At 37.2% G+C, this 23,890-nt stretch overlaps 1 protein-coding gene across 50 annotated transcripts in view; it reads right to left on the bottom strand.

Moving 5' to 3' along the window:
* Positions 1 to 1,948: 1,948 nt before the first annotated feature.
* The window catches only part of MAP2 (microtubule associated protein 2), a 300,076-nt gene continuing 278,134 nt past the window's right edge, over positions 1,949 to 23,890 (bottom strand). For 30 of the 50 annotated variants that reach the window (XM_060410370.1, XM_060410374.1, XM_042244123.1 and 27 more), the window contains 5 exons: positions 22,447 to 22,787; positions 12,933 to 13,025; positions 10,893 to 10,974; positions 6,047 to 6,159; positions 1,949 to 5,825 (listed from right to left, as the gene is read on the bottom strand). In XM_060410370.1, coding sequence (XP_060266353.1) covers positions 5,610 to 5,825; positions 6,047 to 6,159; positions 10,893 to 10,974; positions 12,933 to 13,025; positions 22,447 to 22,787 — 845 coding nt within the window. In that variant the 3' untranslated portion in view covers positions 1,949 to 5,609. The remainder of the gene's footprint in view (positions 5,826 to 6,046; positions 6,160 to 10,892; positions 10,975 to 12,932; positions 13,026 to 22,446; positions 22,788 to 23,890) is intronic. The other 20 variants (XM_042244138.1, XM_042244144.1, XM_042244146.1 and 17 more) reach the window with 1 other exon arrangement.

Below are 23,890 nucleotides of genomic sequence, written 5' to 3'. Positions count from 1 at the left end.
GTGATGAGATGTAGAGAGAATCATGCTTAGTGAAATAAGCTGGACAGAGAAAGACAAATAATGTATATCATTTGTATGTGGAATCTAAAATATGATATAAATGAATGTATTACAAAAGATAAAAGGATTCACAGACATAGAAAGCAAACTCATGGTTCCGGAAAGTGAGAAGGTCGGGAGGGACAAGTTAGGAATGTGCTATTAACAGATACAAACTACTATACATAGAATATAGATCAGCAACAAGATTTACTGTACGGCACAGGGTCTTATACTCATCTTAAAAAAACCTATAATAAAATATAATCTGCCAAAAATACTGAATCACTATGCTGTACACCTGAAACTAATACATTATTGAGATCAATTGTACTTCAGTTAACAACGAAAAAAGATTTTTATCATGATTTGTGCTACCAGACAAATGTCTTAATCTTTTGTGGTGTAAAGATATACTTTATGAAGGAAAACACAGATGCTAGTCTTAAAAAATTACTAACCAAAGATTAGTGATTTATCTAATTGTACCAAATTGCATTATTGCCAAAAGGCAGGCCAAAAGAAGGCATTGACCTGAATAGTGATTGGTAGGTTTCAGCCAAGGGACAATGACATGTTTGCAAAGTCTCTAGGACAAGAGCCATTCGCCAGTCACACATTTCTACCACTTGATAACCGAACTCTCTGACAGCAGAGTTGATGGTATTCTCTCAGTTTTAGGGGTAATTTTTATCTGTGAGTGGTCTGCCATGGAGCGCCTTCTCCTTAGGCACGTTAGAGAGGACTGGAAGAGCTGAGGCTTCTCAAGCTTTAAAGGGAAGACGAATCACCTAGGGGAGTGTTAAAGTGGTCTGGGGTGGAGCCTGCTGCTGCTAAATCACTTCAGTTGTGTCCGGCTCTGTGTGACCCCACGAGGCTCCCCCGTCCCTGGGATTCTCCAGGCAAGAACACTGGAGTGGGTTGACATTTCCTTCTCCAATGCATGAAAGTGAAAAGTGAAAGTGAAGTCGCTCAGTCATGTTTGACTCTTCGCGACCCCATGGACTGCAGCCTACCAGGCTCCTCCATCCATGGGATTTTCCAGGCAAGAATACTGGAGTGGGGTGCCATTGCCTTTCCGGGGTGGAGCCTGAGGCTTTGCATTTTGAACAAGCTCCCAGGTGAAGCTGGGAACACTCTAAGCAGCAAGGAGCTAAAGGATGCATAAAGCACAGGGTGCATGTGTGGGAGGAGGTCTGTTTCCATGGCCGATGAGCATCGGTTTTCTCTCTTCTAGCAGGAGCAGCCTGACCTGAGTTCGGTTGAAATAATTTCTCTCCACGTTTAGTTTATGTATTGATAGTTCAGATGAGACCCCTTCTCCAGTCTCCACCTACCCCAGTCATCTGTGATAGAGTTAGGTATGTGACCTCCCCTTGCCCTTCAGCACAGCGAGCAGGTGACCCAAGTAATGCAATGATTTTCACACCCTGGATTTGCCTAGTGCTGCCAGGAGAGAGGCTTTCTTTGGGAGGGTATGAGACCTGGAGCTTCCAGTGCTCCTTATGAGAGGGGAGTCTGAGGATGAAGCCAACATAGAGGAAGGAGAATTAAACTTTGGAAAAATTCCTGACATCTTTTGAGAGCCTGGGTCCAGCGTTAAAGAAAGCAAACTTCTTAAAGATGTTTTTTTGAGTGACTGGATACATCCTCGCCTGAGGCAGATACTCCTGCCTTGATGGGAGACTTGATTCAATAAAGTAGCCTTTATGCTTAGGCCAATTTGAGTTTGTCACTTGCAACAGATAGCATCCTGCTAATACTGTGGTGATAGGGCCTGACATAGCCAGCGTTCAGCAGATAACTGAAGCCTCCTCTTCACAATTTTTCTTTGGTTGGATTGAGCATATGTATTATGTTTTATGGTTTTTTTCCAGAAAAGAAGAAGAAACAGTCTGAAACTATCAGATAGGTGACAAGCAATTTTATTTTGCAAAACAATCACTATACAGCAACAAATACATTTGCAAATTTTGATTGAAAAACATGAACTAACTACAACCAGCCATTGAAGAAATACCTTTCTATGGTAACAGGCTCTAGAATTATCAGAAGAAAGAAACCCCCCACAGATTTGTAGCGGCATGTTGGAACCTTGGAATCCCAGCATACAGAGTATACTTTTTGTTGATTTTTTTCTTTTTGCTAAAGTTGAAGTATCATGATTGACATTTTCTGAGTTTAAAAATAAACTCAGAGGGACTTTTTCCTGCAGAGGGACTTGGCCTCAACCTACATACCCAGGCTAAAAACCCTAGGTTTGAAAAAACAAACATCAATACTGATTTAACATATTAATCTTTGAAGGAATGCCTAGAATTTGCCTTTTCAAGCCATGAATCTACCTTTTCTAGCTACTTAGACCGTGAATGGTTTGTTTTCCTCCTTTTCATAGTGTAAAAAATAGGAGAAAATGCTATAATTGCAGCTATGTCAAAAATCAACCACATTGAGATGATTTCTTTAATACTAGTGACTTGATCTCTTCTTTTGCCTGATGACCCCATTTCCTGCTCTAAAACTATGTGAGTATGTGGAGAAGGCCAGCTACTGTCAGTACTTTTTTCCATTTAACCAAGTTCTCACTTAAGCCTTCTTCAACTACACCTCGTTGGTGATCCACAGGTGTCTTGCTTGTGGGTGGGATTTCAGCCCATCACCCTGCTGGAACTCAGCAGGAGAATCCAGAGAGAGTTGGTTCCTAAATGAACATGGCCTTTGAAACTCATCATGAACTCGGATCTCTCCTGCATCATTGAAAGGTACCCAATTATTGGTTGCAGGTGACCCAGAGAGAGTGAGTGGGCCTTTTAAACTCTTCACAGCTCTGGATTACTTATGTTTCCTTAAACAGGTTCTCCAAGGCAAAAGCCAGAGAGAAACTGGCATTAATTGATCTAGAATTGAGACTATGAAGCCTTAATTTCTAGATCAGCGTATGGATGTCCCCACAAGAGTGGTGTTCAAAAAGCTTAATTTGTGTCGTTAATCTTGAGAGTAAAGGTAAGATGGGTTCCATCCCTTATCCCCCAAAGCAGACATTTAGCCTGTATTTCTTTCTTTTACTGCTACCAATTTTCAATTTCATTTTATAGAATTATTAATTTCCATACAAAGTGAGGGTATTTAGTCATTATAATTTTGCTGTGATTTGAAGCAAACATTTGTTTTAATGCCAAATCTAACCACTGGGTACCTTATATAATCTTTATTTTAGACATGTATTTGTAAAAAACAATTTTAATATGTAGAACATAGTTCCTTAGTGTTTATAAAAATTTTAAACCAAGTTGAAAAAAATACATGTTTCACAGGTTAAAATTGTTCTAACCAGCTGTTAACTTCTTTCTAGAGCTTTAATCACTAACACACACTACCTAACACATAAGAAAATACTGTTAAGTCTCCACACAGCTATTCTTTCTTTTCCTATTTCCTGGTGCATTTCAAGGGAAGCTGATGAATAAAATGCCCAGATTGGTCAAATCAAACCTCACAGCAATAATTAGGCAGAAAATAGACACACCCATAGTCCTAATCAGTCCTTTCTAAATCTCTGACTATCCTAAATAACTGATCTATAGTTTCAGAAATGTTTGCCTACGTAAAATCTTAGTTGAGAGTGAATGGTGCACTTCTGCTCACAGAGTTTCTTTCATGGAAGTCATGTTAGCTGTAACTTCCAATGGGTCACAACATGGCACCCATGTCTCTCTGTCTTTCCATCCTTTAGCTTCTTTCTTAGATGCTACCATACTCGCTTATTGCCTCAGTCCATGTACATCATTTCCTCCTTTATGCTTGAGAACTGATTTGACTCAAAGAGATCAAACCCTATTGAAACATTTGCCTTTAACTTTTCAGATCCAGCCTACCAGCCCTGAGCAAGAAAAAGAACAGATAAAACACTAAAAAGCATCCATTCATCCTAGTAACCCATTTCCCTACTCAGACTAATAATGACTATTTCACTGCTTCTTCATAAGTTTAAGATGAATGATTCTTAAAGAATTAGTTGATTTGTGATGTCTAGACTGTATATAAAGTCAGAACCGTATTAGCTACTGATAAATAATAGTAATACAGTATTCCTTTATAGAGTGCAATGTTGGAGTTATGAAAAAACTGATTTAGATATCTGCATCTCCAATATTTTGTAGCTTCTCAAAATACTGTATTTTCCCTTTCTGATCAAGGGATCTTACTTTGGGTATGGAGGCCAAACATTTTCTATCAGATAACTGAATAAAAAGGTACTGCGTGGAAGAATGGAATATCATGTCCCAAACTTCCACTGTTAGTTTCAACTTTAGCAAATGGAAAAAAAAAAAAAAGAAAAAGAAATCTTAATAAGTCTATTCCATGAATGATTATAGGAGTAAACCCCAAAATATTCTGTGATTCAAAATAAGACAAACCCATAATCTTAAACCAACAATCTGTAAACCCCTTTTATGTATAACTGGACCCACCCCTACAAACTCCATGTTGGTGAAAGCAAAGAAAAATAAATTTTTTCTAGCATCACGGGAGAAACTTTAATGGGAGAAACTTGTATCTGGCACTAAACAGGGTTACAGTTTTGAGTTGTTACAGAAAGCAACTTCATGCTAAAACTTTTTGTCTTTTTAACTATTTTTTTTAATAGGGAGAGAACCCTGCTAACATCTACTTTCACATACCTAAAATTGCAACACCAAAGGGTGCAGGAGACACAGATACTGTGAATAAGGAAGTATAATATTCAAGTATGAGGAAGTATCACAAATGGCCACAGAGAAATATATATATATTTATATCTATAATACTGTATCAAACAGATGGAAAGGGGTGTGAAACTGGTAGTGTGGACACAAATCTAGCTGATCAACCGACATCCTAACCAGACACAAGTCGATCCTAATGAAAGTGCTTCATTCCTAGGAGATGCACTTTACGTCACTTCCTCAACCACAGTTCAAATGCTTCGAAACTATTTTTTAATTAATTAAATAATTTATTGGATTGACTTATACTCTGATATAATTATCCAGGTCCCAAACGTTAATAACTTAATTGAATCTTTCTTCCCATTTATACAAAATAACGCTTTAAAAAAAACCATTTCTTACATGCTCTTCCCTTCCTGCAATGACTCCTTGATTTAATTTAACCTGTAATAAGTTACAAGGGGCAACTTTTTATCTTTTCACCCAGCAACAGAATAGTGAAATGAGCAGCTTGGATTTTTAACAAGGCCTTTCAGAATGTAGTAGATAGCCTTCAGGCACATGAAAGGTAGAAATGCAATTTTTAAAATAATGATACTCCATGCAAAACAGCAGAGCGGAAAAAAAAAAAAATTGTCCAATTGTACTCATGTAAAGCCAGTATCTTCCTGTTGCAAATGGAAATCAAGTCAATTTCTGCATATACTATTTTTTTTTATAAAATTGTAACAATTACTACAGTTTGGGAATGAGATTATTTATTTTATGGTTTGTAAAGAATGAATATAACACCTGCTCAGAGCCCACTCCTGCCAGAGCTCATGCCTAAATAGTATGACGTCAATACTAAATGAGAGATATTCACAAGCCCTGTTTAGCGAGTGCGGCAGTGACATCCTCGGCCAGGGTGGCAAGCTGGGGGGATTCAAGCAGGTTGATGCTTCCAGAAGAGGAGACGTTGCTGAGTCGTCGGGGGGAAGCCACGCTGGATCTGCCTGGGGACTGCGTAATGATCTCAGCCCCATGGTCCACACGGGCCTTAGCATGCTCTCTGAAGTTCAACTTTTGGCTGTCAATCTGTTTAAGACAAGCATCAGTCCTCAGTTAACTCAAACATCTTAAACTGTCCCCTAGCTCTTTCTCTGTATCTCAGAGCTGATGTTCATGTCACTTCTATTCAGCTCTGCCATCCCTACTTCCTGGGTGTCCAGGTCTTTAATCTGGGACCCATTTTGATGAAGAGTATTTCAAAAGGATTTTTTAAAAAGGCAGGATCAGCTCACAATCTTGTGTCTTACCTTGACATTACCACCTCCGGGAACGTGGTGAGCATTGTCAAGTGAACCGACTTTAGCTTGGGCCTTTTCTTTGAAATCTAGCTTCACACTTTCAATTTTCACACGCCCACCACCTACGGAGGAGATGAGAAAGGCTTTTAAATGCTTTGCTAACATTAAATCTTCTATTTTGGTGACTAGTTCCCCAAAATGACTATAGCAGGTAGACCATGGCAAATCACAAACTTAATGAACTCTACTAACCCTCTGACCATAGATGGGAAAGGAATCTTCTAGAATTTTCAGTCTATACCATTTTCCCCATACCATCTAAGTAAGGTGTTGATCAGTCAGTCATGTCCGACTCTTTGCGACCCTACGGAACCCAGCATGCCAGGCTTTCCTGTCCATCACCAACTCCTGGAGCCTGCTTCAACTCATGTCCATTGAGTCAGTGATGCCATCCAACCATCTCATCCTCTGTCACCCTCTTCTCCTCCTGCCTTCAATCTTTCCCAGCATCAGGGTCTTTTCTAATGAGTCAGCTCTTCGCATCAGGTGGCCAAAGTATTAGAGCTTCAGCTTCAGCATCAGTCGTTTCAATGAATATTCAGGATTGATTTTCTTTAGGATTGACTGGTTCGATCTCCTTGCAGCCCAAGTGACTCTCAAGAGTCTTCTCCAACTCCACAGTTCAAAAGCATCAATTCTTCAGTGCTCAGCCTTCTTTATGGTCCAACTCGCACATTCATATATCCATCTAAGGCAGTGACATCCTTTTTGTATCATTCCCTGGATTGCTTTAAATATTAATTCTTTTCTCTACTCATGGCTAACCTAAAATATCAGAGGTATTTTTCTTATCTGTGTAATAAAAACAAAAAATAACACAATGAAAGTACCATATGTATCCTTTATCAAACTTGGAGCATTTTGTCTCTTATTCTTAAGGGAGCAAGTTAAATTGCAAGGAAGCACTTCTCTATTTTTCTTCATGGTAATAGGTCACTTATAGGCTAGCAATTGTATACATATGGGTGATATTGCCACTTCTAAATTTTCAGCATTGATACCTTGACTGTTGAAACTGGAGTCAGAGGCTGAAGTGCTTAAAAGCTTCCATTTTAATTAGTAGATGGAGTGATAGGAAGGGAGTCTTAGAGATCCCATTCTTGTCCAGATGCCACAGGACTAATTTGACACTGATCTGGTAAGATTGAGAAGGAGTTCTGACCATGCCATTTTCTTGAATGTTAATTAGTCGAAATGAAATGAAATGAAAATTGAGGATCTGCTGACAGATGACAGTGTCATGAGCCGCCCTTCTGCGGCACCTCCATTTCTGCACACCTTTTCAGGCTTGTGAACGCAAGCAGTTCTACGTCGAGTAGGTATCTGTTCTTTAGCTTATTCTTGAGCCTATCTGCTGATGTCTTTGACCTTGGAAGAATCTGGATTAGATACCTTTCCCTGTCCCCACCTAAGAGACTGGCTTTCACTTTCATTAGCAACTTGGTTTTGGCTGTACACGTTTTTTTTTTTTTTTCATAAGGCCAGTAGTAAGCCATGTGATCCTCTATTATTAATTGCATCTCTTTTGGGATTTTGATTTGTAAAAAATACCTGAGGGACTCAATGGAAACATGGAAAAGATTTTTCAATTTTGGACTCTTGATACTTATTGATACTTATTTACCTCCATAGATGAAAGAGAAAGGGTTGTTAAAACTTCCCAGGTCTCTTATTCCTGTGGTGTTTTTCTCATGCGATACCTAGAAATTTATACTAACACCCAATTACCTGGCCAGGGCCCCCTTGAAATTGTATGATGTTACCGGATTACATTAAAAAAATTTATATTTATTTATTTGACTGTGTTGGGTCTTAGTGGCAGCATGTGGGATCAAGTTCCCCGACCAGGGATCAAGTCTGGGCCCCCTGCATTGGGAGCAGCATGGAGACTTAGTCACTGGACGACTAGGGAAGTCCCTGGGTTACATTTTGAAGATTCATTCATACTCCTTCTGAAGACTTAGGATGTGTATGATGCTATTTAACTCATTCCTGTAGGAGACATGAAGCTGTCCTTCCCTCAAAAGATGCATTATTGCAGGGGTGTTATTCTACCAACATTTTACTTGGCCCCATGGGTCTCACCTATTGGTTGTGACAGGATTAGTGTGATTCATAAAACACAGTTATATTGGTTAGAGGCTAGAGGATACTGAATTTTCAACTACAGGAGATCAACTTTCTTGGGATCTTACTTTTCTGTTTTCATAGCCTCTGATAGAAACTGTCATTTCAAGTTTTACGATTATATATTGTGCCAATATAACCCTATTAAAGTTTTTGTTAGACTATATTTTGAGAGAGAGGGGAAAAACAATGTAATATTGACCCAAACTATATTCAGAAAAGGAAGCTTGAGAAGTCTATTTTGTTACAGTCCTACCGAAGTGAAGTGAAAGTCGCTCATTTGTGTCCAACTCTTTGCGACTTCATGGACTGCATAGTCCATGGAATTCTCCAGGCCAGAATATTAGAGTGGGTAGCTAGGTAATTTTATATAACTGTTAGAGAAGTTCATTTGAAATCAGAGATCTCTGCCTTTGGTTTTGAAAAATTCTGGCCCCATTAGGAGCAGTAACTGCAGAGGATTATAATCCCCATCAAGCTTCTTATGTTCCAAAGCGAAGTCAAGACTAGCTATTTCAATTTGTGCCTCCAGGTGATGAATTGTTTCCTCCTTATTTCCTTCTGAGACATTCCACAATCCAAAGTAATTCTGTGAAAAGCTTACTATTGTCAAAGATCATTGTGTTAACATGTCTTTATGAACCTGGTCATCTGATTCACTCATTATGAAGTAAGAGTGAGAAATAGGTGGGAGTCCATGGCAACAGCCTTTATGACCCGTAAAACATACACATGATATTTCCTTGTATATAGAAGAGTTTTCTGTGCATCAAGACTTTAGGTGAATTGAACTAAATGTATACTTATCATCTGGAATTACAGAGCCCAATATTTTCTTTTGTATTCTGGAAGAAGGTAGGCAGTGTACCCAAATACTTCCATCATACTGTTGACACAGGACAAAATCAGCTAAATGTCTGTAGATATAAGGCATAGATGGGGGGCTGTGAAGATACCCATTTGGGACCATGTCTCTTCTCTCTCATGAATGACAGACAGCTAATTCCATATAACAGTTCTGAAATCAGTAATGGAAATTCCTTATATGTAGTTTCTATCTCCTTGACTTGCTTTATTAACACCCTTTGCCAAAGGGAAGCCCAATTTCTAGACATATTTCCAGTACTTATCCATTTTTGAAACCTTTTGTTTTTCAACTAAAAAAATTCTTCTCAATAATCTTCTGGTCAGAAATCTCACGAGGGTCAGTTGTTCTTTTACCTTGTTCTGATAACACTTGAGATTATGATTCATGGGAATAAGATATTACCTGGTTTAATTAAGATGCCAAGAATAGGTGGTTAAAATCAATTTTTTACCTTCAATAAATCTTATATAAGTTGTGTCAAAATAGTCTCAAGAAAATTTACAAATTTGACAATTGTCCATTATTTACGTATGCATGGAGGTAGAATTTAGCAAAAACAAATAGTACATGATACTTAGAAAAAATGACACATAATACATTAAATTCACAAGTTCAATAGGGAAAAATCACTAGCACATATGAATATACACTCTACCTTAGGGCACTAGACTTATGAGATATGTGATATCTCATAATAATATATCATAAAATATCATAATATATCATATGATATCCTAAGATATAATAATGAGACATGAGATATCTCATAATAATGAGATATGAGATACATGGTTTTTCCAGTAGTCATGTATGGATGGATATGAGAGTTGGACTATAAATAAAGCTGAGTGCTGAAGAATTGATGCTTTTGAACTGTGGTGCTGGAGAAGACTCTTGACAGTCCCTTGGACTGCAAGGAGATCAAACCAAATCAATCCTAAAGGAAATTAATCCTGAATATTCATTGGAAGGACTGATGCTGAAGCTGAAGCTCCAATACTTTGGCTACCTGATATGAAGAACTGACTCACTGGAAAAGACTCTGATGCTGGGAGGGATTGGGGGCAGGAGGAGAAGGGGATGACTGAGGATGAGATGGCTGGATGGCATCACAGACTCAATGGACGTGAGTTTGAGCAGGTTCCAGGAGCTGGTGATGGACAGGGAAGCCTGGTGTGCTGCAGTCCATGGAGTCGCAAAAAGTTGGACATGACTGAGCAACTAAACTGAACTGAACTAAACTTATGAGATATTCCAGAAAAACAAGCAGTCTATGGTCAAATAAGTTGGGGAGACATTGCATTCTGAAGATTCACAATGCTTATTGACCTAGATCTGAGAAGTTCAACAGAAAAATAAATTTCTTCAGCTTTGTTAAAAAGCACAATCCTCCCCCCCACCCCCCACATAATGTAGAAAAACAATTTCTTGCAAAACCTTTGAAATGCTGCATTTAGTCCATGAATTATGTAAGAATACATAGCCCCATATTATTTTATAGACTATATATTTCAAAAGAGCTCCAATAAGCATGTTGAGTACATACAGATAAATGCATCTCCTGTATCTTTTCATTTTTAACATGTCCTAGGATATGTGGCCTGTTTGTGGTAACTGAGTTTACTTGTCCATATGACGATGCCTCAAAATTTCTAATTTAAGTTTCTATTAACACAAGCATGAAGTATTTGCATGTGAAAAGGTCCTTCCAATCAGATTTCTCACAGCAAAAAAAACTCTGCTTATTGATTTTTTGAATTCAATCTAATATCTCTCAGACTACTAAAAATACTGATTTACCTGGCCTATGGCGGATGTTCTTCAGAGAGCCACATTTGGATGTCACATGGCTTAGGTCTATCTTCTTGGTGACAATCTGTACCTGTGTGAACCACAGAAAATAGGCTTAAAATAGTTTAGATGTAAATAAGCCCCCAAGCTCATATATAAAATCTAGAAATATACCCAAACTCACAACATACAACAACATATACACACACATGGGAAAACCCAATCTTCCATACGTCCTCCCATATGTTTGGTTGGAAAGAAAAACACAAGTGAAAGAAAATCCTAGAAGAGAAGATTTTATTAGTAGAAAACAGATCATGCCGCAAAGGGATAGAACTTCTGTATTAAGGCAAGTTTTTCACTCAGAGAAAGAAGTCACACTGTATTAATCCTTTCCATAAGCAAAGAGCCAAGTGAAGAGGGAAAGTATTCTTTAGAAAGTGATTTTTACATGAAAGTGACCAAAACAGCTCATACAAGCAAGAAGTCCAACAATGCTTTAAAGATACAAGCAGAAAGCTCTAAACATGCTTTTCTAAAACACTCTTGTCATATTTTGGTTAAATGCAATTTTTATTGCACACCAAATGATAAAAAAATAGCATTTTTTTTCTTCTGGGTTTTGCTGAAATCAATTCATCTTCTAATATTTGAAAGAGTGCTTTCCAAGCATGGTTCCTGGTTCATTTACATCAGAAATACATGGGAATTATGTAATCTAGCACTGGAAACAGGGCTAAGGAATCTTCCCCAATCAAATCAATCACATTTGAACAAGTGATTCTTCTCTAGGGGAAAGTTTCAGACTATTGATTTGGAGGTTGGAAGCTTCTCTAATAAATTTAAAATCATCCTTTCCTTCATAGGTGTTTTGACCAGCAGCACCTATTGTAGAGGTCAGCTGGGTCAATCCTCTGATACTCTCAAATACCTATTAATACTCTCTGATACCTATTAATTCCAGGACTAAGATTGCTTCCGTGAGAGTAGTACATGGTGTGTACTTACAGTCAGTGCATCAGGGATGAGGGGAGCCTGTCAGTGTAAATACTGAGCCTGAGGCTTAGCCCTGTACCCTAGAAGGAGCCCAGCAAATCTTGCTGTGGTTCTCCCATATGGCACATTTTCATGCTTAGTGGAGCTGCTTTGAACATCAGGCACTTGCTTGTCTCTTTTTTCACTATTTGACTCCATCTCTGTCCAACCAAGGAGCAAGAAACCAAGAGTTATTAGATAAGCAAGAATTCTGGATTTAATACTCTGTAAGTTACTTGAGTCACAGATGGCTAGAATCCGAAGTCTAGGTGATTGGATCTGTAGTATACTCACCCTATTCACCTTTTTTATTATTCTAATGTTAACATGCCTACTTTAGCTTGAGTCTGCCTGCTTCAACCCTTCCTCAAATACTTTTGAGAAACATGAATTCATCTTTTTCTTCCTCTCAGAGAATATTATTTCCACCCAATTTAAGAGACAGGGATTAAAAAAAAAAAATCAAAACAAAGAGTATACTGGGACTTGAATCCTTTCACTTTGAATTACAGATGAACCATGCTTCACCAGGTTTGTATTATTCCAAATGATATCCCAACTCTCATGAATAATGAAGCACAAAAGATAGACATTATACACTTTGGATACTTTCATACATCAGTCATTGCCTCAGGAGTAACTTAAATGGAGCTAGAAAAGTGTGTGCTCAGCTGACTTTTGCAAGGGAGCAGAGACAGCATGAGAAAATACCTTAAAGACAAAGGCCAGCAAACAAATTGGCAGGTGAAATGGGCTCTTCATCTTCCTGAAAACCATGGTGTCCCCCTTTAAAAAGCGAGAAATTCACCAGTGATCTCAGAGGGAAGGATAGAAAGCCCATTACTGAAAATGCAAGGCTGACAAGCTCCCAAACCAGGGGGACTTGCGGTGCAGCAACAAGAAGTGGGGAGTGTGCTGGGAGGTGATGGGAAGGAGGTGGGAAAGGAGACGAAGCGCCAGTGTGCAGATGGCTCCACACACTCAGGACAGCTTCTGACACAAGCTTCTACTTACATTTCCGCCCCCAGCAGAATGTTTGATGTTATCCTTGGAACCACATCTGGACTGAACCTTGCTAAAATCGATCTTCTTGTTTAAAATCCTAACCTAAAAGGAATTGGAAGTAACTTCACTGTGCATTTTCTTTCAAAATTCTGGGACAGAATATTGGGAACCAGGGAACCAGAAATGGGTTAGCATCAAAGAGGCTCCAAACTCCTTTCCACTTACATTTATCACTTATGAGAAAAAACTAACACTGAAACTGAAAGGCGGACCTATCATGTAAATATGAAGTGTTTTTCTCCTGCACCCCTCACCCCCATCTCCAAGGGCCGGTGCTTGAGAGCCTGATACCCTGGCTGTAGGCTGCTGTAATCTGGAAACAATACAGGAACAAAAAAGTAAAACCTGAATTATCTGTGAGGAGGTTTCCGATATTGTGGGCAACACTGGGACTCAGGTCCCCTCCATGGAAGGTGCAATAGTTCAGCCCTGGTTTCTGAAGGATGTGCCAGTGCTCTCCCTACCCCACCCCCCAACTTCTGGAGGGTTAGCCTGACTGTAAATCACCTGGTCCACTCGAGTTGACTATGACCGGCCCATGTAGAATGATGAGGTTCACATTGGTCTGGCTGACTGCTACAGGTTAGGGTTCTCACTCATCTGAGGGAAGAGGTTCTGGTTTTCCCAAGATCATCAACAAGGAGACTCTGGGCCTCTTCAACTGAAAGGCTTCATGAAAGGCCTTCTGAAAGGCCACTTTCTGACACCTGCTCATAAATAGCCAATATCCTTGACTTTGGTGTGAAAGCATCCTTTCCATTTTTATAGGGGAGAAAACCAAGGACTATTAACTAGCTGACCTGAACCAGGTCATGTACAGGTAGTCCAGGTCTGGATTGGGCCCAACAGATTTGAGGTTAGGTGTTTCATTTCTATTTTCAGGAAGTCCAGTGTTCATCTTGAGGACAACAGCAAATCCAGATCTGGAAAGATATTACTCAGGTATAAAGTAATGTGCAAAGTTATAACTCTTGTAGCTTCTTTCATGCATCTTCTGAATTTTGAACGTTTTGGAGAGCCGTCCAAAACAAGCAATGTAAGAATGGAAGGAAAGGCTTGTTATTTTTTTGTTTATTTCATTTTGACTAAAAGTACCCCCCAATAGCTAGAGAGATATCACATTTCCAGTATTTTAGGGGACAGTTTATACATTAAAAAAGAAGCAAAATAAATTTACCCTAGATATACAGCTTTCTCCAAGAATGGTATCACATCTCTTGGAATTTGCAAAAAAGAGTAGAAAATTCAAAAGGACACTGAATCTTGCCTATTTTTAACTAGACAAAGCTTAAATTGCAGCTTCTGCCTAACACTGACAAGATAGCTTGTTCCTTACAGGGAAGCATCATCGACAGCTCTCATCAGCAGCCCAAGGGAAGAGACTCTTGTCAAAATCTGAATTCAAAAGACAGGATGATGCGGCCACTCTTTCAGGCATAATAAATATTCCAATTAAAAAAAATGGCAATGTCACAAAGTCTGTATCTAACAAAAAGCATAGTTGTTCTAAGAGTTTCAAGTAAACTGTAGATGCAGATAAATAAGTCAATAAGGGCCATTACATTTCAAACCTCACAGATAAGTTATTCTTAGAAAGCGAATAATTCTGATTTGTTTTTTCCTAATAATGATATTTTAAATTATTCTGCATAAGGATCTATTTATTTTGGAAATGAAAAAGAATTCATTCAAGCCATTTTTCTAATCCTTGGGATATACAGAGTCTCATATTTCATTTACAAGTTTTAATTTAGAGATCATAAGAGTCCCAATCAAGTGACTCATTATCAAGTGATCAAAAGCCAAATGTTGAATCTGACTCACTTGTTGCAAAAATGGAAATTCCAAATTCAGTTGCATAAATTTGTTTGACTCTAATGTTTAATCAACTGTTTGACATTTTTTTATGATTTTCCAAAGCAAATGATTCAAACCAAAGAGGACATATTGCCAGCATTACTTAAAGACGATTCAAATCTTAAATCCTAAAACTTCAAGGCCAACTTCTGTTGCTTTTCTTCAGATTTTCAAGAGAATCATAGATTTTCTAGTAAAAAAAACTAACTGGCCTTTTTGATAGTAGATTTTACTAACCTATGTTTGCTCACTGTGACCTAGATTTTACTAACCTATGTTTGCATTTATAGCACAGCCTTTACATATTTTCATAATTGCAAAAACTTCATAGTATACTGCTTCTGTCTAAAATGAGGCAAAGTATGACATTTGCTTTTTGCTTAATGGTTGAATGGACAGAAATAAAACCACTCAGGGCTGTGAATGTTTGATGTTCAGTGAGATTTACACTCTAGCTTGACAACTTGTACCTGAGCCATGTAACTCACATTTATGCCTTAGCACAATTACAAACTATTTCATGCCAAACATCTCTAGGATCATTGACAAATAACACCTTAGAGAGTTGATTCCACAAATACTGGCAGTCCTTAGAAACCATCCCACCCACAAAATAGAAAAACAGATGGCTGGTGTGAAGGGTAGAGCTTTATTTCAGTTTTGTTTTTTTTTAAAATCAGAGTTGAATTTTAACTCTCTGTTCTCTATGGATAACTTGAAATGAAAACTGCTTTCTTTGGGAAGAAATTTTCATTGGACTTTTATTTTCCTAAAGCCCATGCCAAGGGAAAATTACTTTAATATCTTGGAGACTGCCTAAAAAAATATAATGAACTTCTATTTTACAAATGAAATAATTTTTTATATTCATGATATAAAGGAAAAATAGTCAAATAATCATTATCCGACATTAATTCTAAACCACATTTTAATCTTTGTTAATTTTTTTCTATCAAAAAGTTTACTTGCTCTATTAATGCAAAGAATGAGAGAATCTTTCCTTCTGCATATTTCATAGCACAGTGAAATGTATTATTATATCAAGCAACTGGATCATCTTCCAAAAGCTACGCCTTATTAAAAATTCTACCAAATTTCCTATTTCTTATAAAATGAGACAAAATATAAAACTTACAACCAGGCAACCAAGGTTAGCAGCAATACTGATGTTTAAATTCTCTTTTAATACTTTACATTTTGTCCAGATTGTGTTACAGTCTGTACCTTAAGGGCCTTGTTTATAATTTCAAGTTCATCCCCATGATGTCTTTATGTTATTAACTCTTGACAGAATGCCCTCACTCCAAGTTGAGTATGTAACAGATCATCTTTCAAGGTTCAGTCAAACCAGTTCCTCAGTGTGGGGTTGGCAGAAAATTTCATTCTTTTGGGCATATACTGGTGACTTATATGCAAACATCACTGATTTTTCTTTCATACAAGGGTCTTGTAAGCATGAAGAGTTATAAAGAACAGATTAATACAACTGAATATTTAATTTTAACTTAGTTAATTCTATCTATTCCTCCACTACACTAGGAAAGAACAGAAGAGTTACTTTCTGGATATTCCTGATGTGAGTCTAGTTGAATTTTATCATAAATGGTTCAATTGAAACGATCTGCCACTGTACTCTCTCTGCATATAAGCTGAATCACTCCTGTAGAGAAATGACCTTTTTTTCTCTCTCAAATGGGGTTACTCTAAGAAAGAGTGGGAATACAAAATGTGGGATATGCCTGTAGGCAGGAATAGATCTCTCTTACTAGAGATTAGTTGGAAATATGAAACATGAAAAATGAAAGAAAATACAATCCCAATTTTAGTTTTGAGTAAAACAGTTTATAAAACAGAGTTAGTAATCGTGATGTCAACATGGGTTCCTTGAGCAATGGGAATCTGATTTTTTTTTTTTGACACTCTCTGCTGCTGCTTTTAAAAAATAAAATATCCACATGTCAACTCAAGATAGCAAGATATGGAAAGTAACTTGGTGTCTAAAAGTTGGATTCTGTTCTCAGTTCCTTTACAATCTGGTCCTAGGCCCTTTAGGCATCCTCTAGGTATGAACCTCAATTACAAAATCATTTCTTTCTTTCCCCATCCAAGGCAGTCTTACACAGAATTGAGTGACATTCAATTGACTTCCCTTCAACTTCATAGAGCATTAAGCTTTTCCTTTGGGTTTGCCTCATTTCCTAGGAATGCTTATCAAGTTTTTCTTTATCCTTGCATAATAAAAACACTTTCTGCCTTTCTCAAAAGTATTTCCTATTCCATAACATTCAATTGTAATGAAAACTATCTAGCCTCTATAGAGTCCATAGGCATCATGTTAAAATAAAAATATTATTATATCATATATATTCCTGAAGATTTAAAGTTCTCTGGATGCTGCTACTGCTAAGTCACTTCAGTCATGTCTGACTCTGTGCAACCCCAGAGACGACCTCCTACCAGGCTCCTCTGTCCCTGGGATTCTCCAGGCAAGAACACTGGAGTGGGTTGCCATTTCCTTCTCCAATGCATGAAAGTGAAGAGTAAAAGTAAAGTCGCTCAGGTGTATTTGACTCGTAGCGACCCCATGGACTGCAGCCCACCAGGCTCCTCCATCCATGGGATTTAAAAGTTCTCTGGATAGTGCTCTTCAAATATTCATCTGTGAACAACCTGGTGCTCTGGTCAAAATGCACACAGGTATATAAACATTATAGTCCATTCTGAATTTTAATTAACACTCACCGACACTGACCAATAACATCTTCAAAACTAAGTATATCAAATATAAACAATATTTCAATACACATTTAAACAGAAATAATAGTTTATGTCAAAACAAACAATTCCACAGAGCTCTAAGGAAAAAGAACATGGTAGAGGATCCACTTAGGTGAGCGCTCAATTTTCCTGTGTAGGCTGTGTCACAAAGCACAGAAAGTAGAACTACATTCAGAAATCTTGGAATGAATCGACAACGCTGAAAAATTTGGAAATAACGTTTTGGTGAACAGACATTGAGTTTAGCCATTAGACCCACTGTTACATAGTTTAAGTGGTCTGTCCATAGACACTGGAAGGAAAGTTACAAACAGGACAGTCATTGTGACTCATGAAAATTAACATACAAAGAGGTTTATAAAGTTCATATGCCATAACTTCTTGACATTACATTTTTTCTTTACTTTAAAACTTTAAGATAGTGTAAGGAATATTAGGCCACACTGGTAATAAACTAATTTTTCAAGAGTCCGTTCAATTGTTTGAAAACAACCTGAGATTCAAGGCTGCTCCCATGTCCTTGTTTGGTCTGTAAATGAACAACAAACAAAAAGAGTCTACAGGTCTCAGCTTTGTAAGCCCAAAGTAATAATTTTTCCATAGTTTTTAATAATTAGTATTTATGAAGCCTAGCTTGAAAACTTTTCATTACCTTGCAAAAGTACTTGAATTATAGTTATTAAAGTTCTATTGCATAAAGACAGAGTCCCTGATTTCAAGGAGCTTTCATTTTGAGATAATGATGACTTTGGCTACAAAAAAAACATTTCCTGTCAATATTATGTAATATATTTTGGTGAACAGCTTTTCTTCATGCTGGGTTGACTGACAGTATTTCACAGTTAGTGGGGTATTCTATTATACTTTTTAATTAGTACTTATCTATAGCCCTAAGGTGATGGAAAGAAATGGCTTGGAAAAAAATTTTAAATCAAATAAAGGCAGGACACCAGGAGAGGACAAGAAAAACAAACACTTTTGCTTACATTGTGCAGGCCACATGTCATGTGTCATATAGTACACAGCTGAAAAGATTAACTTTATTGCTTTTTGCAAAAGCTCCTCACAGCTTCACCTAGCTTATCCAGTCCATTAGGCATTGACCTGCCTCACTGAACTGAGCTCTGAGTTGAGCCTCTTTGCCAAAAGAAAACTGGACTTTAACAGAAGAGATAACAGCCATAAGCATATAACTTATACATATGGAAGAGCAATAAACATTGAAATTGGGGCAAATAATAAAAGCTTCCCAATGTGAAAGGTTGTTGTTGACTCCCTAAGACACATAAATCTTCCATTAGAGATGTCTTCTCTTTATATTTAGTGACTATACAAACTTTAATACAAAAATAATAATGCTTTAAAAATTAAATTATTTACATACAATCAAACCACTCCAAATTTTATGACAACAGAGTCTGTGGAGATGGTCTGAATTATATGAATTAAGGTTATATCTACCTATTTACTCCCATCTTCACTAATAAGAGCTGTGTGACTATTTTTCTACAGATGTCATCTAACTATAGATGACATATGCCTGCTACAAAACTGGGCTCCTACAGATGATATCGCTATTGTCCTATTCTTTTCAGTGATTCTGGGTTGGTCACTGTCCATTCAAATATCCTGCTGCTGCTGCTAAGTTGCGTCAGTCGTGTCTGACTCTGTGCGACTCCATAGACGGCAGCCCACCAGGCTCCCCTGTGCCTGGGATTCTCCAGGCAAGAACACTGGAGTGGGTTGCCATTTCCTTCTCCAATGCATGAAAGTGAAAAGTGAAAGTGAAGTTGCTCAGTCGTGTCCGACTCTCAGCGACCCCATGGACTGCAGCCTACCAGGCTCCTCCATCCATGGGATTCTCCACTCAAGAGTACTGGAGTAGGGTGCTAGTATATACAATTTACTATTGGAGACAACATACTACTGGCTTTGATTTCCCCAGTTTATGGATTCTTAACCAGATATTAATAACAAGGGTCTTTGGCATATTATTACTATCTTGATAATTTCTAAGAAACTTCTACATAAAAATTTTTCTTAGTTGTCTTATAAAGTTGAACCTTTAAAATCCAGCGAAAATCCCCAGTTTAACATGTAAAGAAAAAGAAACTCTCTTCAACCTCTGTATGTGAGAAGACCGTGCGCTATAAGGAGGCTTTTAGGAGCATAGTATTAAATGTTGAGTAAAACATGTTGCCTACAAAGCCAGTTCAGCTGTAGTGCATCCACATTTTCTAATTCATTTTCCTCTCCAATTTAAATACTTTGATGCCATCTATCACAAAATAGTAGGCAAATATACTCCTTCCATCTATGTCTTATCTTGGTGAGGAAACACTTCCCATTTCTCCAACAAAAGTCACTTTATAACTCCACTATTGTAGAATTTTTCCAAGTCATCTGAAGTTGCAATAGGATAATTTTGCATTAGTTTAATACTGGCCTCATGGAACAAAAGATTTTCTTCAATTGACATGGTGATTTTGAGGCTAATTTTATTCTTTCTTTAATTTTCTGTGTTACATGTATTTCAGTTCAGTTCAGTCACTCAGTTGTGTCTGACTCTTTGCGACCCCATGAATCGCAGCACGCCAGGCCTCCCTGTCCATCACCAACTCCCGGAGTTCACCCAAACTCATGTTCATCGAGTCAGTGATGCCATCCAGCCATCTCATCCTCTATCGTCCCCTTCTCCTCCTGCCCCCAATCCCTCCCAGCATATGTATTTACTAGTCCTTAATTACCATAATCTCTAGGGCAGCACTAGTTCACCTCAGAAGAATGTCTTTATATCAACTTTATGAATTAACAAATATAGGAGAAAATCAAAATTAGACATAGAAATATTCACAGCAAGATATAAAGATGTAGAAAGAGAAAATAAATTTAAGTCTTCACATTTGGGGGTTGGTTTAACTTAATGATTCTAGCAAAGCTGAGGCCAAAGGCACTTTTTGTCTTTCTACCTTTAAAAGTACTTTGAATAAAATTTTTATTGTCAAATTGTATCAATAAGCATTTAGTTTTTATTCAACTTTCTTTTTAGTTTCAATAAAATATCTTTGAGATAATTAACTCCCTTGTGATTCTAAGAAGAAATAGATTCTTTTAAGTATCAATATTTTCTAGAAGATAGGCAAATAAACCTCACATTTAATTAAGGAAAATATTAGAACATTAGGATATTCACAAAAAGAGAACTGATTTTAAATATACATTATAACTACTCTATTTTAGGAGGTAGCTCAAAAGAACAAAAATGATAAACTTGCAAAGTGGTATAAACTTATTCGACTTACTCTTTTCAATTATTTATGTATAAATATAAAATATTACATTTGGATATTTCCAAAAGGCTTGAAATATTTCCTTCTCTTGGATGTGCAAAACTATGATAAAGGCAAGAGTATGAGATTTTGGGAATTACAGGCTTAAACGTGATATAATTTGTTTTTTGTGTTTTTTTTTTTGCTTAAAAAGGTTTCTTGTAGCTCATATTTTAATTACATTCTTCTATAAAAAAAGCATCTTTCTGCGACTATATTATTATAGAGTGTTACAGTTGTTCTAAAAATGGACTTCTGAGTCCTTCCTCCCTTCTTTGGTTGATTTTTTCTTAACTGGACTTTCTTGAACAGAATCATAATGAGAAAGCAGAGAAGTCTGTTGCTAAAGGAAAAAGCAACATTAAATTTTTGTTTTAATGCTGAGTGGGAGTCTTTGACAACTTCATGTTTTGGCAAGACATTTCTTCTAAACCTGCTGAAAATGTATTTTCTTTGGTGTGAGAAAGGGATACCAGAAATCAGTGGCAGAAAATATAAGAGACAAATAAAAGAGAGGAAAAAAAAAATTTTTTTTAAGTTGTTTTTGGTATGTTGAACAAGGGCATTATACTTTGTTAATGTATAAAGGAAATTATTGCTTTCCTCTTCTTTTACTAAAGGATGGGTGTTTCGTCCCTTCATTTAGAATAAAAGTCAAACTTTGGGCATATCAAATCACAAGGGAAACATTAGGTGATATTTATTTTATCTCCTTCCAGGCTAATTGCTTTGTCCAAACATACAGTGTATAAGCAATGTTTAGGTTAAGGTAGAACTCAAGCTCTCTGGTTGGAAAAAATACATATAAATGTTTGCTCTGAAGCTGAAGTTAAGAGTCAATAGGTAGAGTTTTACTAACAACTCTATTTAACACAATTATTCTGAAACAGAATTTCTTATAGACCCATGTAGAATCATCTATTCACTATTAATGTGAATATCTGCCCTTTGCAATGTTTAGGCAATAGCAGGCTGAGAAACAACTTGGGGAACCATGCTCTGATTTGGAATGAACATGGGGAAATGGTAGAAAATATCATAGGAAATCCTTGAGGAGAAGGAAGGTGATAAAAGTAGTATCACTACAAGATGGTCAAATGAGCTCAAAGCCAGTATCATACCAGAAATTCATACCAGATAATACTCAAATTTATGCCAGAAATGAAACTTATCTCCTAAGTTAAAATCCACAAGTCAACAGAGAAACATTCAAAAAGGATCGATTAGGTAATCAACTAAAAGATTCTCCTCTACAGGTAAATCAATTTTTATCTAATAATAACCAGAAGGAATGGACATGGCATATTACTTACAATATATTTTATAAGGTAGCTTTCTCAGATAAGATCCAAACTATTAATAATAAATCACAACCAGTAACGCTATAAAACCTCCATCTCTCTTTTAACAACTGTAAGCCTGTAAGGTAAGGATGGCAACATAGTAAGTAACGGGGATTTTACTTTGGCAGCAAATACGTGTGTTCGTATGATTCTTACCTGGCCCCCTTTAGGCTGGTATTTGATGTTGTCTGTGGATCCAATTTTGGATTTGACATTCTTCAGGTCTGGCAGTGGTTGGTTGATAAGCCGAAGCTGTTTGGGAGTAGCAGGAGATTTTGGAGGCGTGCGTATAATGGCGACTTTCTTCTCACTGGGAACCAAGATGGCCGACTTGGGCGTTCCTGGTGTGTGAGGGGTCCTGGGGTAGCTGGGGGTTCCAGGAGTGCCTGGGGTGCGTGAAGAATAGCTTGGTGGGGTGCCAGGAGTGATGGCGGTTGATCCAGGGGTAGTGGGTGTGGAAGTACCACTTTTTCCTGCTCTGCGAATTGGCTCTGACCCTGTATTAACAAAACGGAACGAAAACCGCAGTGTCAGAAAGTTCTCCCCCCGAGACATCCCTTTTCCCATCCACTGTTAGAACTTATAATTCATCAAATTTCTAAAGGGTTTAGGATATTTACAAATTACAACAATGCTTGGAAAGGTGAGAATCTCGTATTTTTAGGCTCACAAACTGATGACATTCTTTTGAACATGCATTGCTATCAATGTAAAGCTAATACTTGGGTTTTCCTGATTTACTCTGAATTTTCATTATGAATATGTCAAAAACATTTTCTACTTGCATGATCATTAAAGCATATGGACCTGCCTTTAGTTGGAAAAAGAGTCTGCACTTAATATTCTTTGTGAACTCATATAAACTGAAGATTCTTTGAATAATATGTGGATTATTTATTCCTTTGTGCAGAAAGTTTATTCCGAGATCCAGGTTGGATATACAACACAAAACAGTGTATTTAGATCACATGATTTGGGCCTGTGTAGAAAATTATTTAGCTTAAAATAAATCTAGCTCTCTTTTTTGAAAAGTGGGATGTTACAACAGTTTATTCACCATGAATCTTGTACCTGATTGTGTTTTCTCCCATACTTTCAGTATTAGTTTGCAGTTTGGAGTCAAATCAATAGTCCCTCACTGTCTGTTATACAAGATGCTGTAAGATGCATTTCTTTGCCTCAACTTGATGTTACCCTCATTTTATCATTTAACTCTTTCCCCCATATTCCTATGCTGTGTTTCTCTTTCATATTATCTTTTAAAATGTGTGCTTAAATGCCATTTCAAATGCTTTTTTAAAAGAATAATGATATAAAAAAGAGGACATACCTTAGGAGACTCTCATTAAAATAGGAGATTCTCACCTTTTCAAAGAACTTTTGTGAATACCAAGCATTTGATAACCAAACAAGTGCACACACAATAGACGCAGCTCTTGTTATTTCTTATTCAGTGATAAGGACATTAAGGCTCACTTACCCAGATGACATTAAATTCTAAGACAGATATGATACTCAGCTTCTTAATATATGTTGAACTTTCCTCTTCAATTGAAAAGTCTTTTCTCTTAAAATAATACACTGATTCCGATAATAGAAT

The sequence above is a fragment of the Ovis aries genome, chromosome 2, assembly GCF_016772045.2.
Source record: "Ovis aries strain OAR_USU_Benz2616 breed Rambouillet chromosome 2, ARS-UI_Ramb_v3.0, whole genome shotgun sequence".
In the NCBI taxonomy this organism is placed as follows: domain Eukaryota; kingdom Metazoa; phylum Chordata; class Mammalia; order Artiodactyla; family Bovidae; genus Ovis; species Ovis aries.
This window is presented reverse-complemented; position numbering and strand designations above follow the sequence as displayed.